The sequence below is a fragment of the Akebia trifoliata genome, chromosome 5 (assembly GCF_017979445.1).
Source record: "Akebia trifoliata isolate Shusen 1 chromosome 5, ASM1797944v1, whole genome shotgun sequence".
Taxonomy (NCBI): Eukaryota; Viridiplantae; Streptophyta; class Magnoliopsida; order Ranunculales; family Lardizabalaceae; genus Akebia; species Akebia trifoliata.
Window position 1 is genome coordinate 4,330,598 of NC_141379.1, and position 24,385 is coordinate 4,354,982.

Below are 24,385 nucleotides of genomic sequence, written 5' to 3' on the forward strand. Positions count from 1 at the left end.
TAAAAAAATAAAAGAGAGAGAGAGAGAAAAAAGGTTTAGGAAACCGTCAGCTTGGTTTGAGAGACCCACGTCGCCACCTCAATTGTTTCTTTTCCAGGGAGAGAGACAAGTGGAAAAATCGCCTACAAAACTCTCTCTCTCTCTCTTAAGAACATTCTGATCTTCTCCTTCAGATTTCAACCACTCCCCACTTTTCAACTCTTTAATTCCTGTATTGTTAAGCTTTTTTTTTTTTCTTGTTTGTCCTTTAGATATAGAGAGAGAGATTTATTTATAGTTGTTGAACTGCTGTTATACTTGTAGACAAATAACTCTCTGTTTCTCTTACAATTTCTCAGTCCAGAGGACGATTCTCTATTAGGGTCTTCTTTAAATCTCCAAATCTTGAAGTTCAAGTGATTTTATTGGGATTTTTATTGATCCCAATATGGATCTGGAAGATGGGATTTACAGAAATCCTATCAAGGTAAGATGGGTCTTCTCTCCATCTCTCTAATTTTATTTTTATTTTTATTTTTCTAATCATGGGTGGTGGTGTTATTTGTTGGTTCAGAAGGAATCATGGAAGACAATCTTGACCTTGGCTTATCAAAGCTTGGGTGTTGTCTATGGTGATTTGAGTACTTCACCTCTGTATGTTTACAAGAGCACCTTTGCTGAGGACATCAAGCACTCGGAAACAAATGAGGAGATATATGGGGTTCTGTCTTTCGTATTCTGGACTCTCACTCTTGTGCCCCTTCTCAAATATGTCTTTATCGTGCTCGGGGCCGACGATAATGGCGAAGGCGGAACTTTCGCTTTGTATTCGAAGCTGTGTCGACATGCCAAGGTGAACTTCTTACCCAATTGTCAAGTGGCCGACGAGGAATTATCGGATTACAAGAAGGACGGCATTGATCGACCTAACACGAGCATTGGGTCGAGGCTAAAATCATCCTTTGAGAAGTATAGGGTGTTGCAGAGAGTGTTGCTTGTTCTGGCTTTGATTGGGACTTGTATGGTTATTGGTGATGGGATCCTCTCACCAGCAATTTCTGGTACTTTGGGTGCCTTTTTTTTCTTTGAAATTGTAGTTGTTAGTTGGACTTAGGAGTTTGGGGCTTAAATTTTACGTACTTGATTATGGTCATTTGTGCAGTTTTTTCTGCGATTTCGGGTCTCGAACTCTCAATGTCCAAAGAGCATCACAAGTGTAAGATCCTCATCATTTTTTTCCTTATACTTTGTTGATATGTGTTTTAAGGCATCAACTTGAAAATTCTTATATGTTTGTGAATCATGTTGGGTGTAGTAGGAAATTATAAGCACTAACAATCATAATTTCTTCTTGATGGAGACTGATAGTCATACAAATTTTTCATAGATCAGCAAGTTTAAGATTTGTAAGTAAAGGAGATCTCTTTTAATATATTAGACCACTCTAGTTATATTAGTTAAGAGTCTGCAACCATATTCTCACAAAGGTGGGGATCAGAATCCAATGTTTTTAGGTTATTAGGAGGGAAAACTTAGAAGGTTTAATACCGTAGATGGTTTAGCCCATAGAGCTTATAACCAATTGAACTCGCTTGAAGCATTAGGAAACAATTTTTGGTAACTTATAATTGATTTGAATTGAAGCAAATCATAATTTGACATCCTAATCTTGGTTTTATCATTAGAGATTTTAGAGGGTTTCCCATTTTTGTTTGGAATATTTTATTACTAATTTCATTTGTTCGTTCATTCTTTCTTTTTGCTTATTTGTTTCACTAATCATTTATTGACAATGACAAGTGTAGAAGGATGTAACTGTTTTCCAGATTATTAATCCGTTCGCGTCCCTTGGGTATGTAAGCTATCGTGGATAGTCCCTATTTTATATTTACAAGCCAAAATCCAATAGTTTGTGATAAACTTGATGATTAAATGAAGATAGTTTGAAGCAATAGACACTGTTAGAGAAGTTGGATTGAGTTCGCTTATGATCCAAACCCCTCTGATGCTATAATGACCATGACTATGAAATGGTTCGGCATTTGCAGAAGAACGACATGATAGTTATCAACCCATTAATTGTTAATCACCCACTGCAATGTAGTGAGTGGAATACGGAAACCAAGTCATTACTAGGAGGTAAGATGGACAAGTAGCTCGTCCTCAGGAAAAGAAAAAAAAAAGGGCTTGTATCAGTTGGGTAGATTGTGGGCGCTTGATTTTGGGGGTTCTCAGACTAGCTGAAACCCAAACCACATAACAATTTTGTATGAGCTTGTTGAGAAGCTTTATGGCCTGTTTTGACACCGATGTCTTATCTATCAAATTGGGCGTTTTGCATTGTCCAATTAGCCTTTTGTATGTTCATGAGAAAGTGGTGAAGAAACAACAAGATGTTTCTTTTGTCCCTTCCAGACGGTCAAAAAATAAAGAAGGGTTGATATATTCAAGATAATTACGTATTTAGAAACTTATGTTTTGAGTGGATTTTCCATGAGTTTCTCTTTTTCTTTTCTTTAGTTTTTTGGATGGGGGGATAAATTTTTTTCAAAATTGAATTAGCAATCAAAATCGTATTCTGTTGAGCTAAGTTCTTCAACTGCACTCGGTTCAATTTGTTTGGGAACCCTTGCCTATTCACCGCAACCAGGTGTCTTTGCAGCTTATCACTTCTAAGGATGCCATAGCCTGCCCTTGCCTAGGTTCCACTACAAGTGGGTGTTGATGGAACACGTCATTTCTGTTAGGGGTGCAACTTGGTCCGGTTCAAACCGAGAACCGAAGCAAATTGATAGCTTTAGGGTGGTTTGGTTCGGTTTGGAACAAGTTGCGGTTCGGTTCCGGATTACGAAAATGGAGAACCGATCAATTTGGTTCGGTTCTCGGATCAAGCTTGTATAAAACCGAACCCCTATGCAATAAATAAATATATATGTATATAATAATTATTATAAATTATTTTAGGAGTTAGGACATAGATTAGTCATCTTTTATGAATAAACTAATGACTTTTTATGGATAGATTTGTGATTTATTGTATGAAAATTTATGTTTGTTTTTTCATTAAAAAATATTACTTACAATTTATAGAATATTGGCAATCCGTAGAACCGAACCGAACCGACTTTAATTTGGTTTGGTTTGGTTCCAATCGAATTTGGTTCGGTTTTGGTTCTTATTTAGTGGAACTGACCTATGTCGGTTCGGTTCCAATTTGACCTTAAACCGAACCAAGTTGCACCCCTAATTTCTGTTAGGGGTAATAATTTATTATTCCTAACAACAATTTCCAAGGCAAACCCTAGCATGGGCTTGAAAAATGGATCTGGATTCTTGAAAGGGTATGACAAAATTTAACACCGACTGTCTAATTGACATAATTCTCTTTAATATAGGATTGGGACATGAAAATGCTATTCCAGAATGTGGTGAAATATTTGAGAAATTTGGTAGTTTTGAGAAATCCAAGGACTCTTCTACCATTCTTGATAGATAACTATTATAAAAAGTAGAAGCATCCATGAGAAGCGGAATCTTGATATGTGTAAGCACTTGAAACAGAGAAGGAGAATTTTGAATAGGAAGTAACTGCGAAAGACAGGGATATCATGATTCAAGATTGCATTAATCTTTGGTTTACCAATGCATTTTGACTTGAATTGCCAATGTAGACGTTGAGATGTGCTCTGAGTTATTAAACTTCAATCATGTGTGTTAGTTTACTTTTCTTATTAGTCTTGGACACTATTTATAACTGCTAATTAGGACCTTTTTTTTTTTTTTATAGTTTTTTATACCTAGCACTCTCAATTCAGCCACCAATAATAATCAACGGCCATAAATGATTGTTTAAATATTTCAAAGATTTATCAAGTTTCCATGAAAAATTATTATATTTTAGTATCTGAACACCTAAAAAAATCAAAATCGAAGTTTTTTTTTTTTGGTTTTCTCTTCTACTCTTATAAACACTTCTACTTTTCCGATGGTAAACCTATCTTTGATTTGAATGAATATTGTTAGGTTTGAAGGCCAGATTGAATTTTCAGAACCTTGATCCTAAGACCGAAAGTTAATGTTGTTCATCATGGGATGCTAGCTCAAGTTCTTCATCTTCTATTATTTAATCATGTTAGTTTCATGTGTGTAATAGAGTTGCCACTTGTTTGCTCATTTTTTGTAGTATTTCAACAGATTAAAAGTTTTCTAGTCGGTATTCTTTCTCCTCAAAGTTAAGAAATTTTGCAGATGTAGAGGTTCCAGTTGCGTGTATCATACTGGTGTGTTTGTTTGCTCTCCAACATTACGGGACTCACCGAGTAGGATTTATGTTCGCACCAGTTGTCATAACATGGCTTTTGTGCATTAGCACAATTGGTGTGTATAATATCTTCCACTGGAATCCCCATGTATATCGAGCTCTATCTCCATATTACATGTACACATTTTTGAAGAAGACACAAAGCGGAGGTTGGATGTCATTAGGTGGCATACTATTGTGTATCACAGGTATGAGAAGGTTTTTTTAAATGAACTATGGTTTCCATGTAATTTACCAATTAACATTGGTTTCCTTTTAATACTCTTTTTCCATTCTTGCAGGTTCAGAAGCTATGTTTGCGGATCTTGGACACTTTTCACAGTTATCAATCAAGGTATTGAATTCTAGTAACATGAGTTACAAATTTGTGGATGTTTTCCTTCTACATAGTCATTTGTCATTTAGTTGACATAGTTGGAAGATAATGGCTCAAGAATCCAAAAATTAGTTGGAAAAGAGAATATGCTCCAAGAGAGGTTGAACTCGAGACATTTAATTGTTGCCTTTAAAATGTTATTCACTTCCTACTTGAGTATGAACTCAAGTTTGCATTAGGGCTGCAACAACAAGTTTCTAGGATACAACAAGCCCAGTCTCTTGATCACAATTTGTTGTCTTGTAAAGATGAGAATTTCCCAGATTACTCAACCTGGGCAAGTATCAGATCCTTTTTTATAGATCATAACATGTTTATCCAAATAGTCACTATGATTGTTTGTCCCAATAGTCACAATTTGGATGGTCTGGATCAGTTTAGATTCAATCTAATGACCTAAGAGTGGTAAAACACAGCCTTTAAGTCAATGTTAAAGGTCATAACCTTCATTCACCAAAGTGTGCCTCAAAAGCTCCTAACCACACTCGCAAGCACATGTGTGAATGTGAACATGGCAGTTTCACTGCCTAGCACCGTAGCGTAGTTTCTCTCACTTAAAACAATTAAAGTGGATAAGCATGAGATCCTATATGTTCCCAGGGGGATTCTTGTTTCCTAACTTGGTATACCAAAAACAATAATGCCCATTCAACTTTTCAAAAACCCATTTATCCCAAGATATAAAATATATAAAAAAAAAATAGTTCTAATTGAATCTAATAAAAATATTTATACTATTATTTAAATATAAATATAGCAGTAAGCCCATAGTGTGGCTCAGATTAAACACTACTATATTATTTATTTATATTTCTTGGGGCTTTTCTCTCATTCATCCCTCTAGCTGTTTTAGTTTATAATAGCTTTTTTTGTTCCCAAATTGGTAATTGCTGCACTGTTTAGCTTGGTGACCGTTACTACTTGGCACCTCTGTATGTAGGTCAATATTTACTAACAAATTTCAAAAAAATATTTCAAGTAGGGTGAATTTTATAGAGAATTCTAGATTGGCGAAGACCACTGTTCTCTTTAGGATACATTTAATGAAATCTTAGACGACAAAAGTATTCTTCGATTTTAGGAGATGAACAAGGTCCTTCCCACTAGCTATCATGCTCAAGATGGTTTCCTTTCATCCTTTTGTGCATATGTCAAATGATGTGATAAGAAGTTTTTTGATCTTTTTAAGTCTTCCTCATCTGGACAAACACAGGAATTCGCACAAAAAAAATTATTTTAATTCTGGCTCGGTAGATTCATCCACAACCTCATTATTAATCCTTCAAAACTATGGGTACTGAATTTGCATTCATATCTGCAGATTGCATTCACTTCCGTGGTTTATCCATCCTTGATTCTCGCTTATATGGGACAAGCAGCTTATCTATCAAAGCATCACATTATTGAAAATGACAACCCAATCGGATTCTATGTATCTGTACCAGGTAGTTACCATAGTTTTTCTTTTTGTGGACAAATGATTGGAATATAACCAAATAGGATTCAGCTAACTGTGAATGATTTTGATTTGTCAGAGAGCATAAGATGGCCAGTTCTGGTAATAGCCATACTTGCAGCTGTTGTGGGAAGCCAAGCTATCATAACCGGAACTTTCTCTATCATCAAACAGTGTTCCGCATTAGGCTGCTTCCCAAGGGTCAAGATAATCCATACATCGTCTAAAATACACGGACAGATTTACATTCCAGAGATTAATTGGATTTTAATGGTTTTATGCTTGGCTGTTACAATTGGTTTCCGAGATACAAAACGCATGGGTAATGCATCAGGTATGATTACGACTAGACATAAAGAAAATTTATCATTCTTAGTATCCAATTTTATCCTTAAGTTCAATCTTAAACACTAAGTATGGTAATGGTTATCCTGATTAATAGTGACTTGAGGGCGTCATTATTTATGTTTTTGGTCGTAGGAACACAATCTTTAATTGTTTTTCATTTTTTGGAACTTCGTGTATGGAACAAAATTAAATAGGAGGATTGAGTAGTTACGATTTCTAAAGAAGAGAGATTCTATTGCCACGCCAACTTTTGCTAAGAGCACCCAAATCCATATTTTAAATCACCAAAGAATTAGCACACATCTTGGGGTGGGTGCTCATCAGTGTGGCAATAGAAAGTCTTACAAATATAGAGATATTCTATTGCCACACCTACTTTTGCTCAGAGCACCCCAATTCACATGTAAAACATCAAAGAATTAGCATACATCCTGGGGTGCCCTTAGTATATGTTGGTGTGGCAATAGAAGCTCTCCAAAAGAATTAGGACTTTTCAATTTCTCACTCTCCTTCATACCTAACCTACTGCTTACTCTTTCTTTGAAAACAGGGTTGGCGGTTATAACTGTCATGCTGGTCACCACCTGCCTGATGTCCCTAGTTATAGTACTATGCTGGCATCGGAGTGTCTTCCTTGCTATTTGCTTCATATTCTTTTTTGGGACCATAGAAGCACTCTTCTTCTCTGCCTCCCTCATCAAGTTCCTTGAAGGAGCATGGGTGCCCATAGCCCTTGCTTTAGTATTCCTTATCGTCATGTACATATGGCACTACGGAACAATCAAGAAATATGAGTTTGATCTCCAAAACAAGGTCTCCATCAATTGGCTTCTAAGCCTCGGTCCCAGTCTAGGCATCGTTCGTGTGAGGGGAATTGGCCTCATACACACTGAACTTGTCTCTGGGATCCCGGCAATCTTCTCCCACTTTGTTACCAACCTCCCTGCTTTCCACCAAGTTCTAGTCTTCCTCTGCATTAAATCCGTTCCGGTGCCACATATTCGGCCCAAGGAACGGTTTCTTGTGGGTCGTATTGGCCCAAAAGGGGATAGAATCTATAGGTGCATTGTACGGTATGGGTACCATGATATTCATCAGGATGATTTGGAGTTCGAAAAGGATCTTGTTTATAGTATAGCAGAATTTATAAGGTCAGGAAAGTCAGAATCTAATGGTGGAACAGAAGACTCGGAGAAGGCCAACGGGAAAATGGTGGTGGTTGGAACATCGTCGACACATACAGAAGGGATCCAGATTTGTGAGGATGGTGATCATCCCACTAAAACTTCAGGCCAAATAGAGATGAGAGAGATACAATCTCCAGTGTGCCCAAGAAAAAGAGTGAGGTTTGTGATGCCCGAGAGTCCGGAGATGGATGTGGGTGTGCGTGAGGAGCTGCGAGACCTGATGGAAGCGAGGGAGGCAGGGATGGCATTCATACTTGGTCATGCATACATGAGGGCAAAGCGAGGTTCAAGTCTGATAAGAAGGCTTGTGATTGATGTTGGGTATGATTTCTTGAGGAGGAACTCTAGGGGTCCTTCCTATGCATTGAACATCCCCCATGCTTCTACTCTTGAGGTGGGAATGGTCTATCATGTTTAATTTTGGTTCTTTTTAGAATTATCTCTCTTTTTTGTATTTGTAATCATGTATCATTACCCGCAACCACCATTAAAGATAGAGAAAGAGCTTCAGCGTGATTTTTTTCTGTTGGGTTAGACATGGATCACATGGGTTGAATCATGCATGACAAACAACGAACGATTTTATCCTGGTGGGGCGAAATGGTCGAGGAATTCATAAACTTCACAGCTTTTGATACAATTTTTGAGAATATTGATTGAATGGTGAGTTTGATTTACGAAACCCAGTACTGCTTACACAGTATAAGAATGTAGTTCAAATAACTGAATGAAATTGTACTAAAATGGCTACACTCCATGATTGTGATCAAGTCCCCTATGGTTTAAGTTTATTTCACCATCAGAATCAAGTGGCGGCAACCTTATGATCGGATGGCCATCAACCCTCCACTGACTGCACTCCAGGGTTAGCCCATTTATATGAGTTCGCAGGCCGCCTATTAGAAAAACAAGGCTTTGGGCCTTGTTCTCAACCCACGACAGTAGAATTGGGGAAAAAAAATAAATTCAGCCCATTAAATCTGGGCTGAATTAGGGCTTAGCGTGCCCAACCCAGTCTGGTCTGGGCCTGCCTGAACCCAATTAACTAATATATTTTACATATCTTATTATGAGAGAAGCTCTAAAGAGAGCCAAACATTTTTCAATATATAGGTAAGAAGTTTCAGCGAAGATCATCCTCACAAAAAATCAACCCATTCTAATACTTCTTACTCATATATTGAAAAATCTTTGTACATAGTTTAATATATGATATTTTCACAAACAAATAAAACAGAACTTGAAAAATAACAAATTTATTCTATCTCCAGCCGTTATTCAGGAAAGATGGGAGATTTGGACCCTTAATTGATGAAAGCTAGTTTCAATGGCTCTAAACGAATTCAGAAATTTGGTGAATTTATAACTTTTTGAAGCCTTAAAAATAAAAATAAAAAATCAACTTGCACCTAACCCTTTAGTGCCAGTCTTGGGGAGGTATAGCCAGCTTGTATTAACAGATTCAATTGTTGAGCAACAATTCATTTTGATTTCAGATTACCAAATATTTTTGCAGAAACCTCTGGATCACCTAAATTTGACAAGAGATATTAAAATTGGCCAAAGCAAAGAGCACTGAAATGTGAAATACCAGTTCACTGTTTTTCTGATCCATTAGTAAAATACGCCAAACCATCAAAAGCTCACCCAACTCTGCTTCGTCTAGATTGCGTTAAAAAGACAAAAACATGAACAGAATAATCTCATCAATGGAAGTAATGACCAATCACCAATCCCCAAAACAGAAAAAAAATCTGGGAGAAAAACCCTTTTACAAGATAACTAAATTAAAAACCAAAAAGTAATAAAGAGACTTAATTCTATTTCACTAATATACTTTCCCATCTAATACGTTGTATAAAAAGCAACGGATACATTCATCCCAAAAATAAACTCAACCCAAAACTGTAACAGCCTTTAATTTCACCAGACCAACTCAGAAGATACATTGCCACTTCACCACATTGACGCACTTAGTCATCTTTGGTAAATCTGCTCTCTCCCTCCCCATCAGTGATAAACATGCCACCAGTGTGGCATAAATTTTGGACAAAAGGAAACCCCACCACATAACGAATCTTAAAAGAGCTTTAAACTTAAACCTACAGAATTAATCCTGAACCGTTGGTATCCTTTCAAGCAAGGATTCCATGAATGTGAAACACAATTTTGTGAGTGGAGGAAGAACATGTGATGATCCACTGAATATGGTTTCCCAAGGCTTTGCTGATGGTGCAAATGGGACTGATAGAGTCTGATCAAGAATGTCAAACTTGGGGAGCTCCCCGTAGATAGATGCATACCCAAAATTTCCTACAAACAGAGAAAAATAAGTTAAATGAAAGACGACGCTCAGGAATGCAGAAGATACTGTTTCAGACAATTTCAGATATGTAACATTAGAACTCATAGATTCTCTTCAAAAGATTTATGAAACATGAATCAGATTTAAAGCAATGAGCCAATAATAAAAATAAAGGACAAACAGAAGCCAATAGGATTCACCTGTTTCCTCGAGCGGAACAGGACTCTTCCTACGATTCCTGCTAATCTTATGGTCTTCTTTGCTGTATGGATCAAAGATGATGTATTCGTGATCACCATTTATATATACAAGCATCGCAGGAGGTGCTTTTCCATCTGAAAATTTCTCATCAAACAAAGAAGGATCCGGTTGAAGAAAAGAAATTCCTCCTCCCTTTGCCTGAGATTGGAACATTAAGAGATAAGAAATGTTGATGATGGTATCTTAATTCAGTATTCTTTAAAAGTTGACAAGAGGATGTATACAAAGCATCCTCATGCATTGGCAATGATGCACACTACCACTTGTAGGCACCTAGAAACAGAGAATGACTCCACTGGTCATACCCCAAAACAAGCCAGATGCCTTGGAAAAGTAATTTGAACATGGTTTCCAGCTTCTAATTTTAAAGCGTTGCTATTGGAACCCCAACTTTTACTTATTACACCCAATTAAAAATAAAGAAAATAAGTGAATGGTTGAGAATAAGTAAAACTTGGGGTTCCGATAAAAGAACTATCTTTCTTTCTTTTTTCTTTTTTTGCTAGATTTCTATTTATTTATTTATTTTATTTTTTGAGTTTAGGATTTTATACGAGCCTAATCATAATTGTAAACGATTACTGAAATTGTTCGAACGAGTGTCATATGTTTTGTAAGGTTGAGATTATAATTTGAGCCAAACCTTTGTAATGTCTGAAGAGTGTGTCTTAATCTTTAATTGGAGTGTGATAAATAATTTAAGAAATTGGGGGTGTAATAAGCAAAAGTTGGGGTGCCAATAGCAGCTCTCATTTTAAATCAATTAAGAGATGAAATTTCATGACACTGCATCATGTAAGTCCATAATGATAGTACAGAAGAGAGGATCCAGACCAAAGCATACCTTCTTTACAGACCAAGTAGCCACAGGAATTGGGTCTTCAACATTGAATAATAAGATAACCCCATCTCTGTCTTGCAATGTGATCTCATCAGGTTCCACCCTCTTAGTTGATGTAGGAATAAGGGCTAGAACAGCAAAACAAGAATCATCCATCGAACAGGCTACGGCTGCAAAAAACGGAAAACTCTAATTGAGATGCTACATAGAGGTATGACCATCGAAGCCTCACATAGCATAAACATTGCAATGAGTAGACATTCACATCTGATAAAAAAGGGGTGCCCCTCTGAGGTATTAACAAATAGGGTCAATGGAACATTCTTAGGACTTGTGAGGAAATTATACCTTCAGACATTTAATAAATGGTGCATTTGGTTGCTATGAACGAAGGATAAGTTCCTACAAATTTTGTATCATTTTGTAGAAAGAGAATGCCAGTGTAGTGCGTGGTGAGATCAACAGATGCTAGAGTGTAAGATAGAATTTTGAAGTGCGGGATGATGAGAGATGCTGGATGGAGATTATATTTAGCATCAAGAAATCTAAAACTATGATAATTTGGAGAGTAATCATAGAAGGATAAAATATAATGACTACAATGGTAATCTTACTATAATTTCAATTGACCAAGTATTAGCAGAGTTCTCCGAGTCCGAGATAAAGAAGGCAAGATAGTTCGTGCATTTTCCAGGCAAATAGATGAAAATGACCAGAGGAAGACATTTTAGCCCTTTAGAGAGATTTACATCAACCAATCCTTTTCAAGGACTGGTTGTCTCAGAGGAAGACTCTTGTAAAATCACTTTGACTTGAGGAACAGAGGAGGCCCTTGGAAGCTCATAAATTTTCTTGCTAAGGTTTGTATTGTTGTAGTGACAGAACTCGGAGCTAAAGAGAATGCCAGTATTGACAAGAGATGCAAAGGGTCCCATTTCTCAGGAAACTCCCTCCCTATTTCTTTTATTTCACTGCATCAATAAATTTGCATATACATATAAAGAACAATCATTTTAAACCTTTTTTTTTTTTGATAAGTCAAACATCTTTATTGAAATGAAACACAGTTGATACAACAATAAACCCCTGTATGAGTTTTCTACCATTTATTGAAAACTCATTCAGTACATGATATAATCAACTATTTTATTTTATAGATAAATCAACTACTATATATCCAACTAGTACAATCTAAAAAGTATAACTGATGGGCAAAAAGGATGACTCCAAAAAAATTGATTTGTCCAAGAGTTTGATTTGCAACAAAGCAACAATGACACGATACTTACCATTTTTTTGCATCGTCCATACTCCATACAATATCGACAAAGATACACTTTCCAATACACATACAGTTAAGACACATAACAACGCACACTTTACTTCGATTTTTACATCAAAATATGATTCCAAAGAGAGAATGAGAATTTTTTTTTTTTTTGATTGATAAAGATAATTTATTGAGAAGAAAATGAGGGGGTAGAGATGACCAGCCCAAAAACAAAGCAAACTACAAGACAAAAGAAAACGACAAGACAAAAGAAAAGGAAAAACAAAGCTTGACCCCCGAGCTAGTCTCGTTGCAATGCACACACCCTGTCCCAACGCACAACAACGCATGTGAATTACCATCCAAATGCTGAAGGTGGCTTAGGCCTGAGAAATATCAGGAGAACGAACAGGGCTGTCCTTGGGGAGTGGTGACGGCATTTCGACAAGGAGTGTCTGGAAATATGGGTATTATAACAGATGGGTCTTGAGAGTGGAATTCCTAAGCCTCCCTTCAGGTGTGGGTGTGGAAAGGCATTAAGGAAGTTCACCGGAATTTTATTGGAGAAAATTCCTTTACAACTGGGGAGGAGATAAGGTGAGATTTTGGGAATGGTGCAGTGGTACTTATTGGAAAAAAAAAAAAGATAAATGGTCCGGTGGCAGACCCTTGAGAGAGGCTTTCCAGTTTTTATTCAAGGGCAGATTCTTTTATTTATTTAGAGAGAGAGCTATAGTAGTAAGTTGTCTGATAGTCTTCCATATATAAATCTACTTACATTTATAAGGTCCTTGAAAAGTCCATGGAGTATGATTTTTTTCTCCATTTTTAGAAAAGAATACTTTCGATTTCACAAATAATTAGACACCTTGTATTTGAAGTGGACACCTACACACATGTCCATGTATTTGTTACTTATGTCAAGCAGCAGTTCAATACAGAAAGCTTGTCAGTCTTCCAAGGATTTTGGGCTCATGCCCCATCCAAAATTTGGTCCATTAATTTGAGTAGCTTGATTGATCACATGCATATCTATAGCAGGCCAATTGTCAACTATCTATTTTTAACTAATATAAATTCCCAACCTTCTTTGTGAGCTAAAAACAATGAAAAAAGAAACTGCGCACCTTCTACGAGAAGTTTATATGACCAAGATAAAGAAAGCTTTGACATGCTCCAAATAGATAAATGTGGCTTTGGTCCTTGGGATACTGACACGAGATATTCCGACTTTCCAACAAAAGATAGTGCCACCATGCTCTGAAAAAAATAATAATAAGAGAATGAGGTTGTGAATATTAATGCCCTGTACACACAAAAGAAGAAAAAATATATGTTGATGCCTGCATCAAAGGGATTGGCTGTGTTGGATATCAAACACCTTGCACACGGCACATTATTCATCAATTAGACCACCTCTCAATGGGCCATTATGAAACAGTTTAGGCTTTCTATTCACAAGCATAGCTCAGAAAAAAAAAAACTACATCTTTTTATTTGATGGGTGTTTCGATCAAAGGTCTGTGGTATTACCACATAGTGACTTTAGCACCTCACTGAGGTGACACCTTCAAAGAATGGCTTAAAACAGATTTTGGTAAAAAGATAGATAGGATCACCGTAAGCGTCTCTCCTATTACAGCAACAAGAACATTTTTGTCTGGGTCCCACAATGTGACAACGGTATCTGCAGCCACAGCCAGGATGGAGCCATCGGCAGAAAATGCAGCAGCAGTCATGGGCCTTTTCCTGCATGACAAACCATATTTTATCACATCTGACAAGAGGATATGGTGAAAGGTATATTAAACTTTGCAATTTCCCCAATTGCATTCAGCTGCATGTTCTGTTTTTATACTTGCATTAATGAATGCTCGGTTGCTAACTAAGATGATATGAAATATATATATTTCTTTTTTACATGATGAATCAGTAAGTAATAGTAGCCTAACTCTCTCTCTCTCTCCTCTGCCTTCTTCAATTTTCTTAAGTTGTAACATGGTACCAGACCAATTCAATTCATTCTAAAACTCTTTATTTTTCTTATTATGAGTGGTGGCCTGTATCTTTCATGGAGCTGCAACACTCCTTACTTCAATGCTGGATGATGTGCGATTTCTATGGTTTGTAAGCGTGTGGGAGAGATATTGGGCTCCTCAGATAGGGAAATAAATTTTTTTTTGATCGGTAAGATAGGGAAATAAATGTCTCTTGATTTGAAGCATGTCAAGGTGAGGAGTCAGTCGATTGGCACTAGTGTTATGTAGCATTTCGCCTCTCTTAGTGCTTAGAGTATGAGGTTTATAGTCTGATTTCCCATGAAAAACTAATGGTTGAGATTTCTCCATTTGATGCTAGATTCTATTATCCATAATGAAGAGATTAGTGATGATGTTAACGTAGGATCAGTGACCGGTTGATAATGAGGAGATACGGTACAGAAATCTTATGTGGCCAACAACCAATCAAGCTGATTTTCTTTTCTTCTTTTTCTTTTTGTCAGGGATTGGAAAGGGGATGGGGGTTGGGGTGGGTAGTGGGAATAAGGATGATCATACCAAAAGGGAGGAATCCAAAAAAATTTGTAGAGGTTACGATTGAAACCTGCTTAGAGCAAAGAAGGGAACCAAAAAAGAACCTCTTTCCATTACAAATTAATCGCATATAAATATAAAATTATCAAAGCCTTCTAAACTCGTTGAACACCAAGGACCATTTGTACCAAAGGGCCTCAATTCCAAGTATAGCTACTTGCACCTCCTCCTTCCCCACGAGCACCCTAAGATTCCTCTCTTTCTATATGCCTCAAGCAAAGGGATGGAGCCTCCAAGAGAGCAATAAAACTAGGTAAGTTTATGGAAGGAGCCTCTCTTTCATTGTTGGAAAATCAAATCATCAAGGCATAAAGGAATGATGTATGGTCTATTATCCCTTTTGCAGTATTTGGGGTATTTGGAAGGAAAGAAATTTGATGGGAAGACTCACATGCAAGGATATCATAATCAACATTGTGGGATTCATCTTTTATTGGTCAAAATTGTATCTGGACTTTGGAGGTTGTTTTTGTTTTTTTTAAGGATTTCATTTTTAGATGGAAATCGCTTTGCAAGTTTTGAGGTTATTTTCGTGGTCGTTGTTCTGTTCAAAGGCAGGCCTCTTGTCCTCCTTTTTTATTTTTTTTACATATATTAATAAATTTCTTGACCTATAAAAAAAATGAGCATAATGACAGGGATGTTGAAATGAGTGGTAGGACTAGGAAAGAGAATAAGAAATGAAATCTAGAGGAATATAAGAATAGAGACAAAAGAACAAGGAAAGTGTAATTGAGATGGTTAGGGCGTGTACAACGAAGACCAATGACAACATTAGTGAGAAAAGAGTGGTTGGTACAACCTGAGGTTTTCTAAAAGGGTGAGAGGAAAGCTGAAATTAAGTGATCTAAGAAATTTATCTATCATTAACACTTTCATGGTTTGATGAATGGTTTGGATTTCAAAAAATAGAATATTTGAATATCATTTCTTCAACACTGTGATGGTTAAGATCACTTAATCAGGTTTTGATTCTGGGCATAGGAGTTATCCCATTTGGGATAATCAAATTTCACCCCTTTAAACGCCACATGTATGTATCCAATACATTATGAGGGGAAAAAAATTATTCCTGACCAGAGTGACACAATGAATTTCCTATTTTAAAAAATGAACTGTAATAACCTTCGAAAAAAGAATAAAGCACACAAAAGGACCATACTTGTATGAACCAACAGAGTGGCATCTCCAACCAGATTTCTCAGGCATTTGATCTTTCTGATGCAGGTTGTTACTCTGACCCCAAATCTGAGAAATGGAAATCCATCAATCACCAGATTTCCTAAAGTGCATAGAGAATACTCAAAATTTTAGGTGGGGGAGCAAAGATTACCTTAAAGTCTCCACCATAAGAAGAACTCACAGCCATATCACGGGTAGGATGAAATGCCAGAGCAGAAATTCCAGCATCACTAATAATTACAAAAGAAGATAAATTTCAGTAAAATAATATCAGAATATTCAACCACGCAAAATTCTAGATGAATGGCCAAGATGAAACCTATGAGGCTCATAGATGATGGTAGACAATGTGAAGTCTCCCTTACGAGAACCAGAAGCCCAAAACTTGAGACAAACAAGACCACCAATTCCCTCTTCAGCAAGCTTAACTTCGACAGTACTGAGGTTGGAGCCATCCATGGAGAGAGCTAATAAAGTCACAACTAACTGCAACCAACAAAGAGTACAATCTCTAACCTTGTTTCATAGTAATTATCAACCAAACAAACTTCAACATGTCTAATTACATAAATATAAATTCACATAAACAATATTTACAGTCTCATCATGAGGCATTGTTTTGGTCAACCGATAAAATCCAAGACAAGACAATCTCAAAACATTCAATATGGACGGAAAAATATATGTCTCTGGCATATATCCCTTTAATGATGACAAAGATAATGTCTGCATTACATGGAAGCTAAAGGCATGCAAAGACCAAAATGAAAAAAATATCAACTTTTCTCAATAAAACCGTCAATTTTGCTGAGAAATAGCAACATATTAAGAAAAGAAAGAAATTAAAAAATGGGATGAACCCCCTGTGACAAAGAAGGAAAAAAAACTAAGAAAACTTGTATACCGTGATGTCAGCATCGGGCTGATGGTTTCTTTCACAAATTTGAACCTGAAAAAAGCATAGTAAACTCATTATATTTTCAGAAATATGTAAAGAGGAAAACTAAACTTCTTGGGAGAGTAGGAACTCCAGTCCTCTCTAACCATGGCACGCATGCAGGAAGTTTAAGAACACCATTCAACAAGTCCCACAGCATTCAATAGGTCCCCCCGGCTCCCAGCCTGGACCAGGTTGAAAAATCAACCTAATATGCATGAGGCAAGTAGCTAACTTCGATATGATGAAGATTTCAACACACCATAAAACCAAATATCTCAAAACAAATTACTGGAATGATATTATCAGCAGAGTAAAACAAGCCTTTATGTCTATGTATAAGCCTGAGAGTCAAACACAAATTTGGAGCTTCTAGCCTCAACAAATTTCCACAACAAAACAAAGAAAGTGTGTTCAGTTACTGAATTTAATATTACGTCCCATTCCTAATAAGAAAATGAGGACAAGGTTCCTCCAGAATTATGGTTCAGAGTGTCATGCCTTTCTAAATGTTTCAGCAGATCATTCACGTTTCAGCTGAGACCGGAGAGAAACAGTGATCCCAAAACACTGAGTGTTTCAGATTGTCTCTTAATGTCTGAACTTATTTGGGAATGTCTCAGAATGTTTTATCATTTTGGTTTTTCTCCTGATCGAAACATTGCATCAAAACAAGATTTTAAACTTCCCCCAGAATACCATTATTAAAACTTCCAAGCCTTATTTAGTTAACACCTTACACAACTTTTTAGTTTGAACCCACAATAAACCAAGGATGATCTAATGAAAAAATAAGGGTAATGTGCCCTAAATACCATTACTAAAACTTCCCATACAAGAACCCACATTTTGTACTTATCAAAAAAAAGAAGAAGCAATATTTAGTAAACCCTAAACACATTTTAGTTTAAAACCACCAAACCGTATATTCTAAGAACATAATACCCTAATGTACCTGGTCAGAACTTAGAAGTCAGAAAGCACAGATTGTGATAATGAAATGCCATTTGAATCTTCACAATCCAGAAATACCATTACTCTGTCCAAACCATCTAACGACTCAAAGGAATGGAATTGAACAGTCAGATGGAATCCAACATACCATATTCTCTTAAAGTAAGAAAATACAGTGATTGCATACATGCACACACACATACCAATGTGTATGTATATGTATGTGTAATATCCAGCATCTGCCCAGTCTGAAATTTTGTGCAGTATGACCTCTTTGTTTTGGTTTTATTATAAGAAAATCTCTGGGTGAGTGATGTATTGAATGGTGGGTCCATACCAAACCCCACATCCACCACCACCATCCCGATTCCCGCATGTGCCCCATATGTACTAAACAGGGATAGAGAAGACACAAACTCCCGTTCTCTCAAGAAAATCTCAGGTTTCATCTGTAGTTATGCATCCAAAACACCACTCTAAACATGAATGAGAAGATCGGAGAAAAATGCTCATTTCAAGTATGAGACAACTAGGCAAACAAATAAATATGGAAAATTTAACACAAGCCGATGAATGTGATGCGAACTTTTGGAACTAAACTTTCCTACCTGTGAAACTTCACGATTGTCAAACAAACTGTAGAATTGTATGCAATAGGATTCCGTCGGTATAGCAACTAAACCAGCATTGTGATCAAAGGTGAACCCACTGCATAAGCCCTCATAGATCTCTGGAAATGAAAACGGAAGCTGAATCGACATTGAGTGAGAATTTATTTAAGTACATGTACTACAATCTTAGCAAAATTGAAGGAAGAAAGTCAAGCTCCAATGCCAAGAATCAACTCAATTCGATTAACATAACCACACATTCTGTTGCACTCTTTTGGACAAAAATATGGGAATTTTTTACCCTTGGGGAACCTCCAGGGGAAACCCTATACCACCTGTTAAAGTTTATCTTATATTTACTGTATAAAAAAATAATAAATATAGCAAAACTATGGATGGCACACCTTGATCCCAGAAATGGACTTCAAAATTTCCATCGAAGGCATTTTCAGCAGATGAATTTGATTATCTGCACAAGAAATCTGATCATGAACTACTTTAGTACCACTAAAATCAACAACGTTCTCTTTTACAGCAAAAACCAACTACTTTCATTCTGACAGACATATTTAAAGTTCATTAGAATATCTTAAATTGGAGTAAAAAATGAGTTCTTACAGAGGAGAGTGAAGGATCAAGAGAAAATGTAAAGTATAAAAGTGGAGCTCCAATACGTGGCAGAAATTTCTTCTTCCCAGTATCTAGCTGCCAAACCACAAGAACTCCTTCCTTTCCACCTATGTACGTGTAAAACATTGATAAGGTGAGGAGGAATGTAATATATATATATATATGGATAGATAGATATAAACATTAGAATCAAATATTCTTTAATAACCACCCCCACCCATCAAATGGGTTTCCATCAGAAACTGGTCACAGACTGGATAATTCATGAAAATATTGCAATTAACACCTAAAGAAAAAAAAATTCCATGAAGCTCAAATGGAACACATCGAGCAAAATGTCAAAAAAAACTGTAGTGTATAGGCAGCGGACATGCAAGGACACGGAACCTCATTCAATGGCTCTCGCCTAGGAGGCATCCAATATCGCACTTTTTGTGAATCGCAACCATCCTTCCCATAGATTTTTTTGCAGGAATACTAGAACAATTTTTTTACCAAAAGAAATTCTGTGGATGGATCCAAGGCTTGTGAACACCTCAATTAGATTGTGGGAGATCTCCAAGGTAAACCTATTGAATGTTGTGTAACCCCATCTAGCCCCTAACCTAATGCTTGTGCCAAATTTGCACAGGCATGCATCCTTAAAGTCCACAACAGGGTACCATAGATTTTTTTTCTTTCGTTTTTTTTTTTTGGGGTAATCAAGGTGTCCAGGCCTCCTAGAGCCCCCAAGTAATCCTCGGCTCGTGCAGTCCCCTCCCCCCACACTCACCAAGAAATTTATGGGAAAAATCCCCAAGGCTGGCCCCTAAGGGGTGATTCAAACACAAGATTTGCTATTGCTAGAACGGTGTTTTCTTTACCTGAATATAGATAAGCTCCATCTGAGGAGAAAGAGAGAACCTTTACTTCAGCTGGATGCCAATGCCATGTTGTGCATGAGTCAGCATCATCATCTCCCCTTACCCCAGGCCTTTCTTCTACATTCTCTACCACTCTTTGATTCAAGGGTCCTTCCCTTTCTGAGAATGTTCTATTTCCAAAACCTCTCCAAATCAAAATCCTCCCAGTTTTATCACCTGCAGCAACTATTCTTTCATTCGGATGGAAAGCAAGAACAGTTAGGTCCTTTGTATGATGCAACTTTATCTTCTTGACATCACATTGTGAGTTTTTTCCAAGGATCTTCCATACATGAAGCTTGCGCTTGTTTCGGATGCCAAAAAACTCCCCGTACGTACTTATGGTGATGAACTCTGGGTGACGAGTCTGAAAGACAAGACAATCCAAGTTTAAGCATATAAATTAATTGTTAAGAAATCTCAAATACATTAAAATGATAAAAAAGAAATGTACACACACACACACACATATATATCTGATACTATTAAATAACAAGAATAATGAATTATCTAACAGTCTACAAAAAAAGAGTAGTACTGAAACGAATCCTTCTCTAAGTTTCAATTGATGTCTTGTCGAATAAAAGTGTTAGACTACTGTTACTTTAATTTTTTTTCTCATTTTCCTAGTTTTATCAATTAGCCCGTTCATATGCTTAAGTAATGATTTTAAATATGTATAGTTAAATAAAATCCTTCATAATTTTATATTGTATTTGTATAACATATTTACATCATTTCTGGTTCTTTCAAAAAAAAATTCATCAATGAATTACTCATCACCACCAGAAACCTTACCCCAACTATATGCATCCACGATTGCTATTCCTCCATCCGACTCTAATCCATGTCTTCTATTATGGAAAGAATCTCCAAATCTTTCTCCTGACTTTACTGCATGTCCTTTGTAGCCTTCAACTTGCACATTCCTCCTCTAGACTCTAGTGCTATCATTAGTCTTCATTGTACATGATTGATCCATCTCAATTGAGTCTTCTTTAACTTAACATGAATTCAGCTTTTCCTATATTCTCTTGAATGCACTCATTTCAAAATTTTATCTTTAGAAGTCTTTCCACTCGTGCATATCTAAAACCTAATCCTATGAACATGTTGTTTCTTGATTGACGGAACTTCAGTTCTAACATTCTAACAAGCATAAACCCGTTTTACTGTCATCTTATAAAAAAGAATTATTTCGTAGCCTATCAAAAATAAAAATAAAAATTAGTTAGTTTGGTACTTATCAGTCACATAACACTCAGGAAGCACATTTTGATAGTCATTAAATTAACTGTTTATGATTTACTTGAGATTTATCTTATCTTCCAATGTGTGTTCATCATTCTATGATTTATATTTAAGTAATAAACATTTAAATATGAATTTCACTTATGATTGCATAAAATTGAGAAAGATATCTACATAGAATTTAAACAAGATTCGTTTTAACCATAACCAAAAATAGGGTTAAGGCACTAACGATAATAATGTTTGCACATGAAGTACACCCAATTACATGGCTCAAAGTTCTGATCCGTTTGGAATGCTTCAGATGAACATTTCAGTTTTTTTTTTTTCTGACATACTGGAACAGAATATTGCAAAATTTCGAATGTTTCGGTACATTTTGTGAACTGTACCAAACCATCTCTATACATACAGTAAGACTTGTACTAAAATCAAATGTTTCAGAGCGCATGAATGTTTTCCTGAAGCATACTTAAACATGTCAAAAATCAAATGTTTCAGAGCACACGAATGTTTTCCTGAAGCATACTTAAACACGTCAAATGCACACACACAAAAGCAACACTGTTCCACAAGATAATGTCCTTCCAGAATATCAGCAGCAAAGAAGAAAATAGCATAAAAGAGCAATCTAAGTGCACCTTTGCCAAAATTCCACCACTAACTAGAGAAGCCTTTGTTAAGTTACACTTCCAGATTTGTCCAAGTAATTGGTTGCTCGGTTTATTTATATCTTTAACAGAGATAAATGCGAAAAGATCAGAAGGCTTCCCATTGCTATCAACTGGTGGAGCCAATATACTTGGAATCACCTGAAAACACATGAAACAAATTGAAAAAATCAAGCTTGAATCCATTTAGTGCTAGAGATAAACGAAGGGTCATCAAATAATTATAAAGCTAACACTTTTAGTAATCCATCCTTCACTCTCTTAACTGATAAATTAAAGGGTAATGTTAAAAATCATTTCCACATATTAATTCAACATCAATTGAACAAAATAACAACAGAGGGAATAAAACCGAAACTGCCGCAATATCTAATGAAGAACTTGTAATGAAAACAAGCCATTAAAACCTTCTACCATTTAGTACTAGAGATAAGCAAAGGGTCATCAAATGGTTATAAAACCAACACTTTTAGTAATCCATCCTTCACTCTCTTAACCGATAAATTGAAGGGTAATGTTAAAAATCATTTTCATATATTAATTCAGTGTCAATTGAACAAAATAAAGACATATTGAATAAAATCAAAATGCCCAGTATCTAATGAAGAACTTATAACTAAAACAAATCATTAAATCTGTCTTACCATCGAATGAATGGGCAGCCGAACATCGACCTTCTTAATCAATTCTGGGATAGAAAAATCCCAATAACAAATAGTTCCATCAAGTGATGAGGTCCAACAGTAAGACAACACTTTACTTGCAGGAGTAGAAGCTGGTACAACAATAACAGATGAAACCAAAGCTGTGTGACCCTCCAACTCCATTATCTGTTACAGAAAAAATAATTGAACAAGTCCATTATTTGTAACCCTAAAACTAGTAAATAAATCATAAAAATTAGAACTACCTGTAAGCCTGTTGAGGTGCTAAATATTGAGACAGTGTTGCCCGTACAGATAAGCAGTTTCTTTCCATCGCTGGAAAAAGCAGGAGGAGAAGAAACGAAGGTTTTCCCTCCTGTGATCATGGCTTCTAGAGAGAGAAAAAAAGGGGAAATTGGGGGTTCTAGGGTTTTTCCAACAGTTGTATTGGTTTAATTTGTTTGATGTTCTTTGAGATAATGAGGAAGAAAAACTAACAAAATCAGTGATGGCGATGCAGAGACGTAATCACAGTGATGAACAGCTAAACCCTAGATCTTAATGGCGATTGTCTTTGAAAGAGAAATTTGGGGGACGGGATGCAAAACCCTAAACCCTATATCCCTAGCAGACATGATTCATATATGTTAGTTGTTACCATTCGTTGGACAGGGAAAGCATCCAACGAATCATTTGAAAACAAATGAGAAGGCAATCAATTGGGCCCATTGAACCGTTAGCCCGATCCAAGGTAGGGCATGTCTAATAAGACATCAGCCCTTTAAATTCTGCTGCGACTATGGTTTAATAGTGCTCAACTTAGACCGATCATGAGTCCTAACTCCCACAGACCTGCTTGTGGTTGAGTCGTAGGTTTAATGGGCTATGGGTTGGGTCTTCGATTTAATGGGCATTGGTTAATCTAAGTCCATTTACCTGATTTGGTCTAGTCCAAGGAATTTGGACTGGGCCTTTAAGCCTAGAGGTTTTATAATTAAGTTCCCTTGGATTTATGGGGATTCTCAACCCTGAGAACAATTGAGAAGATTAATGGGGTGTCGATCAGGATGACCAACGAGATCCGGAGATGCTTATTGGCAATGGGTCAACAAAAAAATTCAATATATTTTCATGGAAATAATCAAAACAATCCCTATTATTCAATTTTAATTGAGAAACAAAATTCTATCCTAAACTCTTATATCAATTGTTGAGATGTTAATCTCGATATCACGTATGAATAGAGTATCTACACTATCTAGAGCTTTGGCCGATCGGATGGCCTGTCCAATGGCCGAGAGGATGGCTTGCCCCATGGCGGAGCGAATGGCCTGCTCAATGGCCGAGTGGATGGCATGTCCACGTGCTTGCCCATGGCTTGACTTAGCAATGCCCATGTCCAACCCTCAAGCAACCTCCTCCCTTAAAGAGTATGTTAAGTATTTCCTTAGTTTCTAGAAGGAAACATTAAAAGTGGAGACCGATCATACTAGGCTTTTTTTTCTTAATGGATAACATTGGGTTTCCGATATATTTTTTTTATAAAAGTATATGATATTAAGAATTTTTAAAAATTTAATCAAAATTAATCATGATTCATAACTAATAAAATAAAGGGATTTTACCCACCAGGGGTGTGGTGAGATGGTAAGACACTAGCAAGGC

General features: G+C 36.5%; 2 protein-coding genes across 2 annotated transcripts; one reads left to right on the plus strand and one right to left on the minus strand.

Moving 5' to 3' along the window:
• The first annotated feature begins 47 nt into the window (after positions 1 to 47).
• Positions 48 to 8,191, plus strand: LOC147401113 (potassium transporter 6-like). Its single transcript, XM_086442260.1, has 8 exons — positions 48 to 466; positions 554 to 1,040; positions 1,142 to 1,195; positions 4,228 to 4,488; positions 4,582 to 4,634; positions 5,998 to 6,121; positions 6,212 to 6,466; positions 7,031 to 8,191. The coding sequence occupies exons 1-8, from the start codon at positions 428 to 430 to the stop codon at positions 8,083 to 8,085; spliced, it is 2,328 nt and encodes a 775-aa protein (XP_086298386.1). The 5' UTR covers positions 48 to 427; the 3' UTR covers positions 8,086 to 8,191.
• Positions 8,192 to 9,356: 1,165 nt separating this feature from the next.
• LOC147401114 (Transducin/WD40 repeat-like superfamily protein) lies at positions 9,357 to 23,364 on the minus strand. Its single transcript, XM_086442259.1, has 16 exons — positions 22,987 to 23,364; positions 22,721 to 22,906; positions 22,047 to 22,217; positions 20,116 to 20,521; positions 19,241 to 19,359; positions 19,027 to 19,104; positions 18,620 to 18,760; positions 17,025 to 17,069; positions 16,440 to 16,606; positions 16,272 to 16,350; positions 16,101 to 16,186; positions 13,964 to 14,093; positions 13,472 to 13,604; positions 11,078 to 11,244; positions 10,173 to 10,371; positions 9,357 to 9,980 (listed from the first exon to the last, which is right to left on the minus strand). Exons 1-16 carry the CDS (start codon positions 23,104 to 23,106, stop codon positions 9,778 to 9,780), a joined length of 2,430 nt encoding a protein of 809 aa, XP_086298385.1. The 5' UTR covers positions 23,107 to 23,364; the 3' UTR covers positions 9,357 to 9,777.
• Positions 23,365 to 24,385: the final 1,021 nt, after the last annotated feature.

Coding starts and splice junctions, on each gene's coding strand:
- LOC147401114 (XM_086442259.1), bottom strand. CDS start 23,106: ATGATCACAGGAGGGAAAACCTTCGTTTCTTCTCCTCCTGCTTTTTCC. Junction 22,218..22,720: donor GGCTGCCCATTCATTCGATG/GTAAGACAGATT, acceptor ATGTGTTTTCAG/GTGATTCCAAGTATATTGGC. Junction 13,605..13,963: donor TAATAGGAGAGACGCTTACG/GTGATCCTATCT, acceptor TATTTTTTTCAG/AGCATGGTGGCACTATCTTT.
- LOC147401113 (XM_086442260.1), top strand. CDS start 428: ATGGATCTGGAAGATGGGATTTACAGAAATCCTATCAAG. Junction 1,196..4,227: donor GTCCAAAGAGCATCACAAGT/GTAAGATCCTCA, acceptor GAAATTTTGCAG/ATGTAGAGGTTCCAGTTGCG. Junction 6,122..6,211: donor ATTCTATGTATCTGTACCAG/GTAGTTACCATA, acceptor TTGATTTGTCAG/AGAGCATAAGATGGCCAGTT.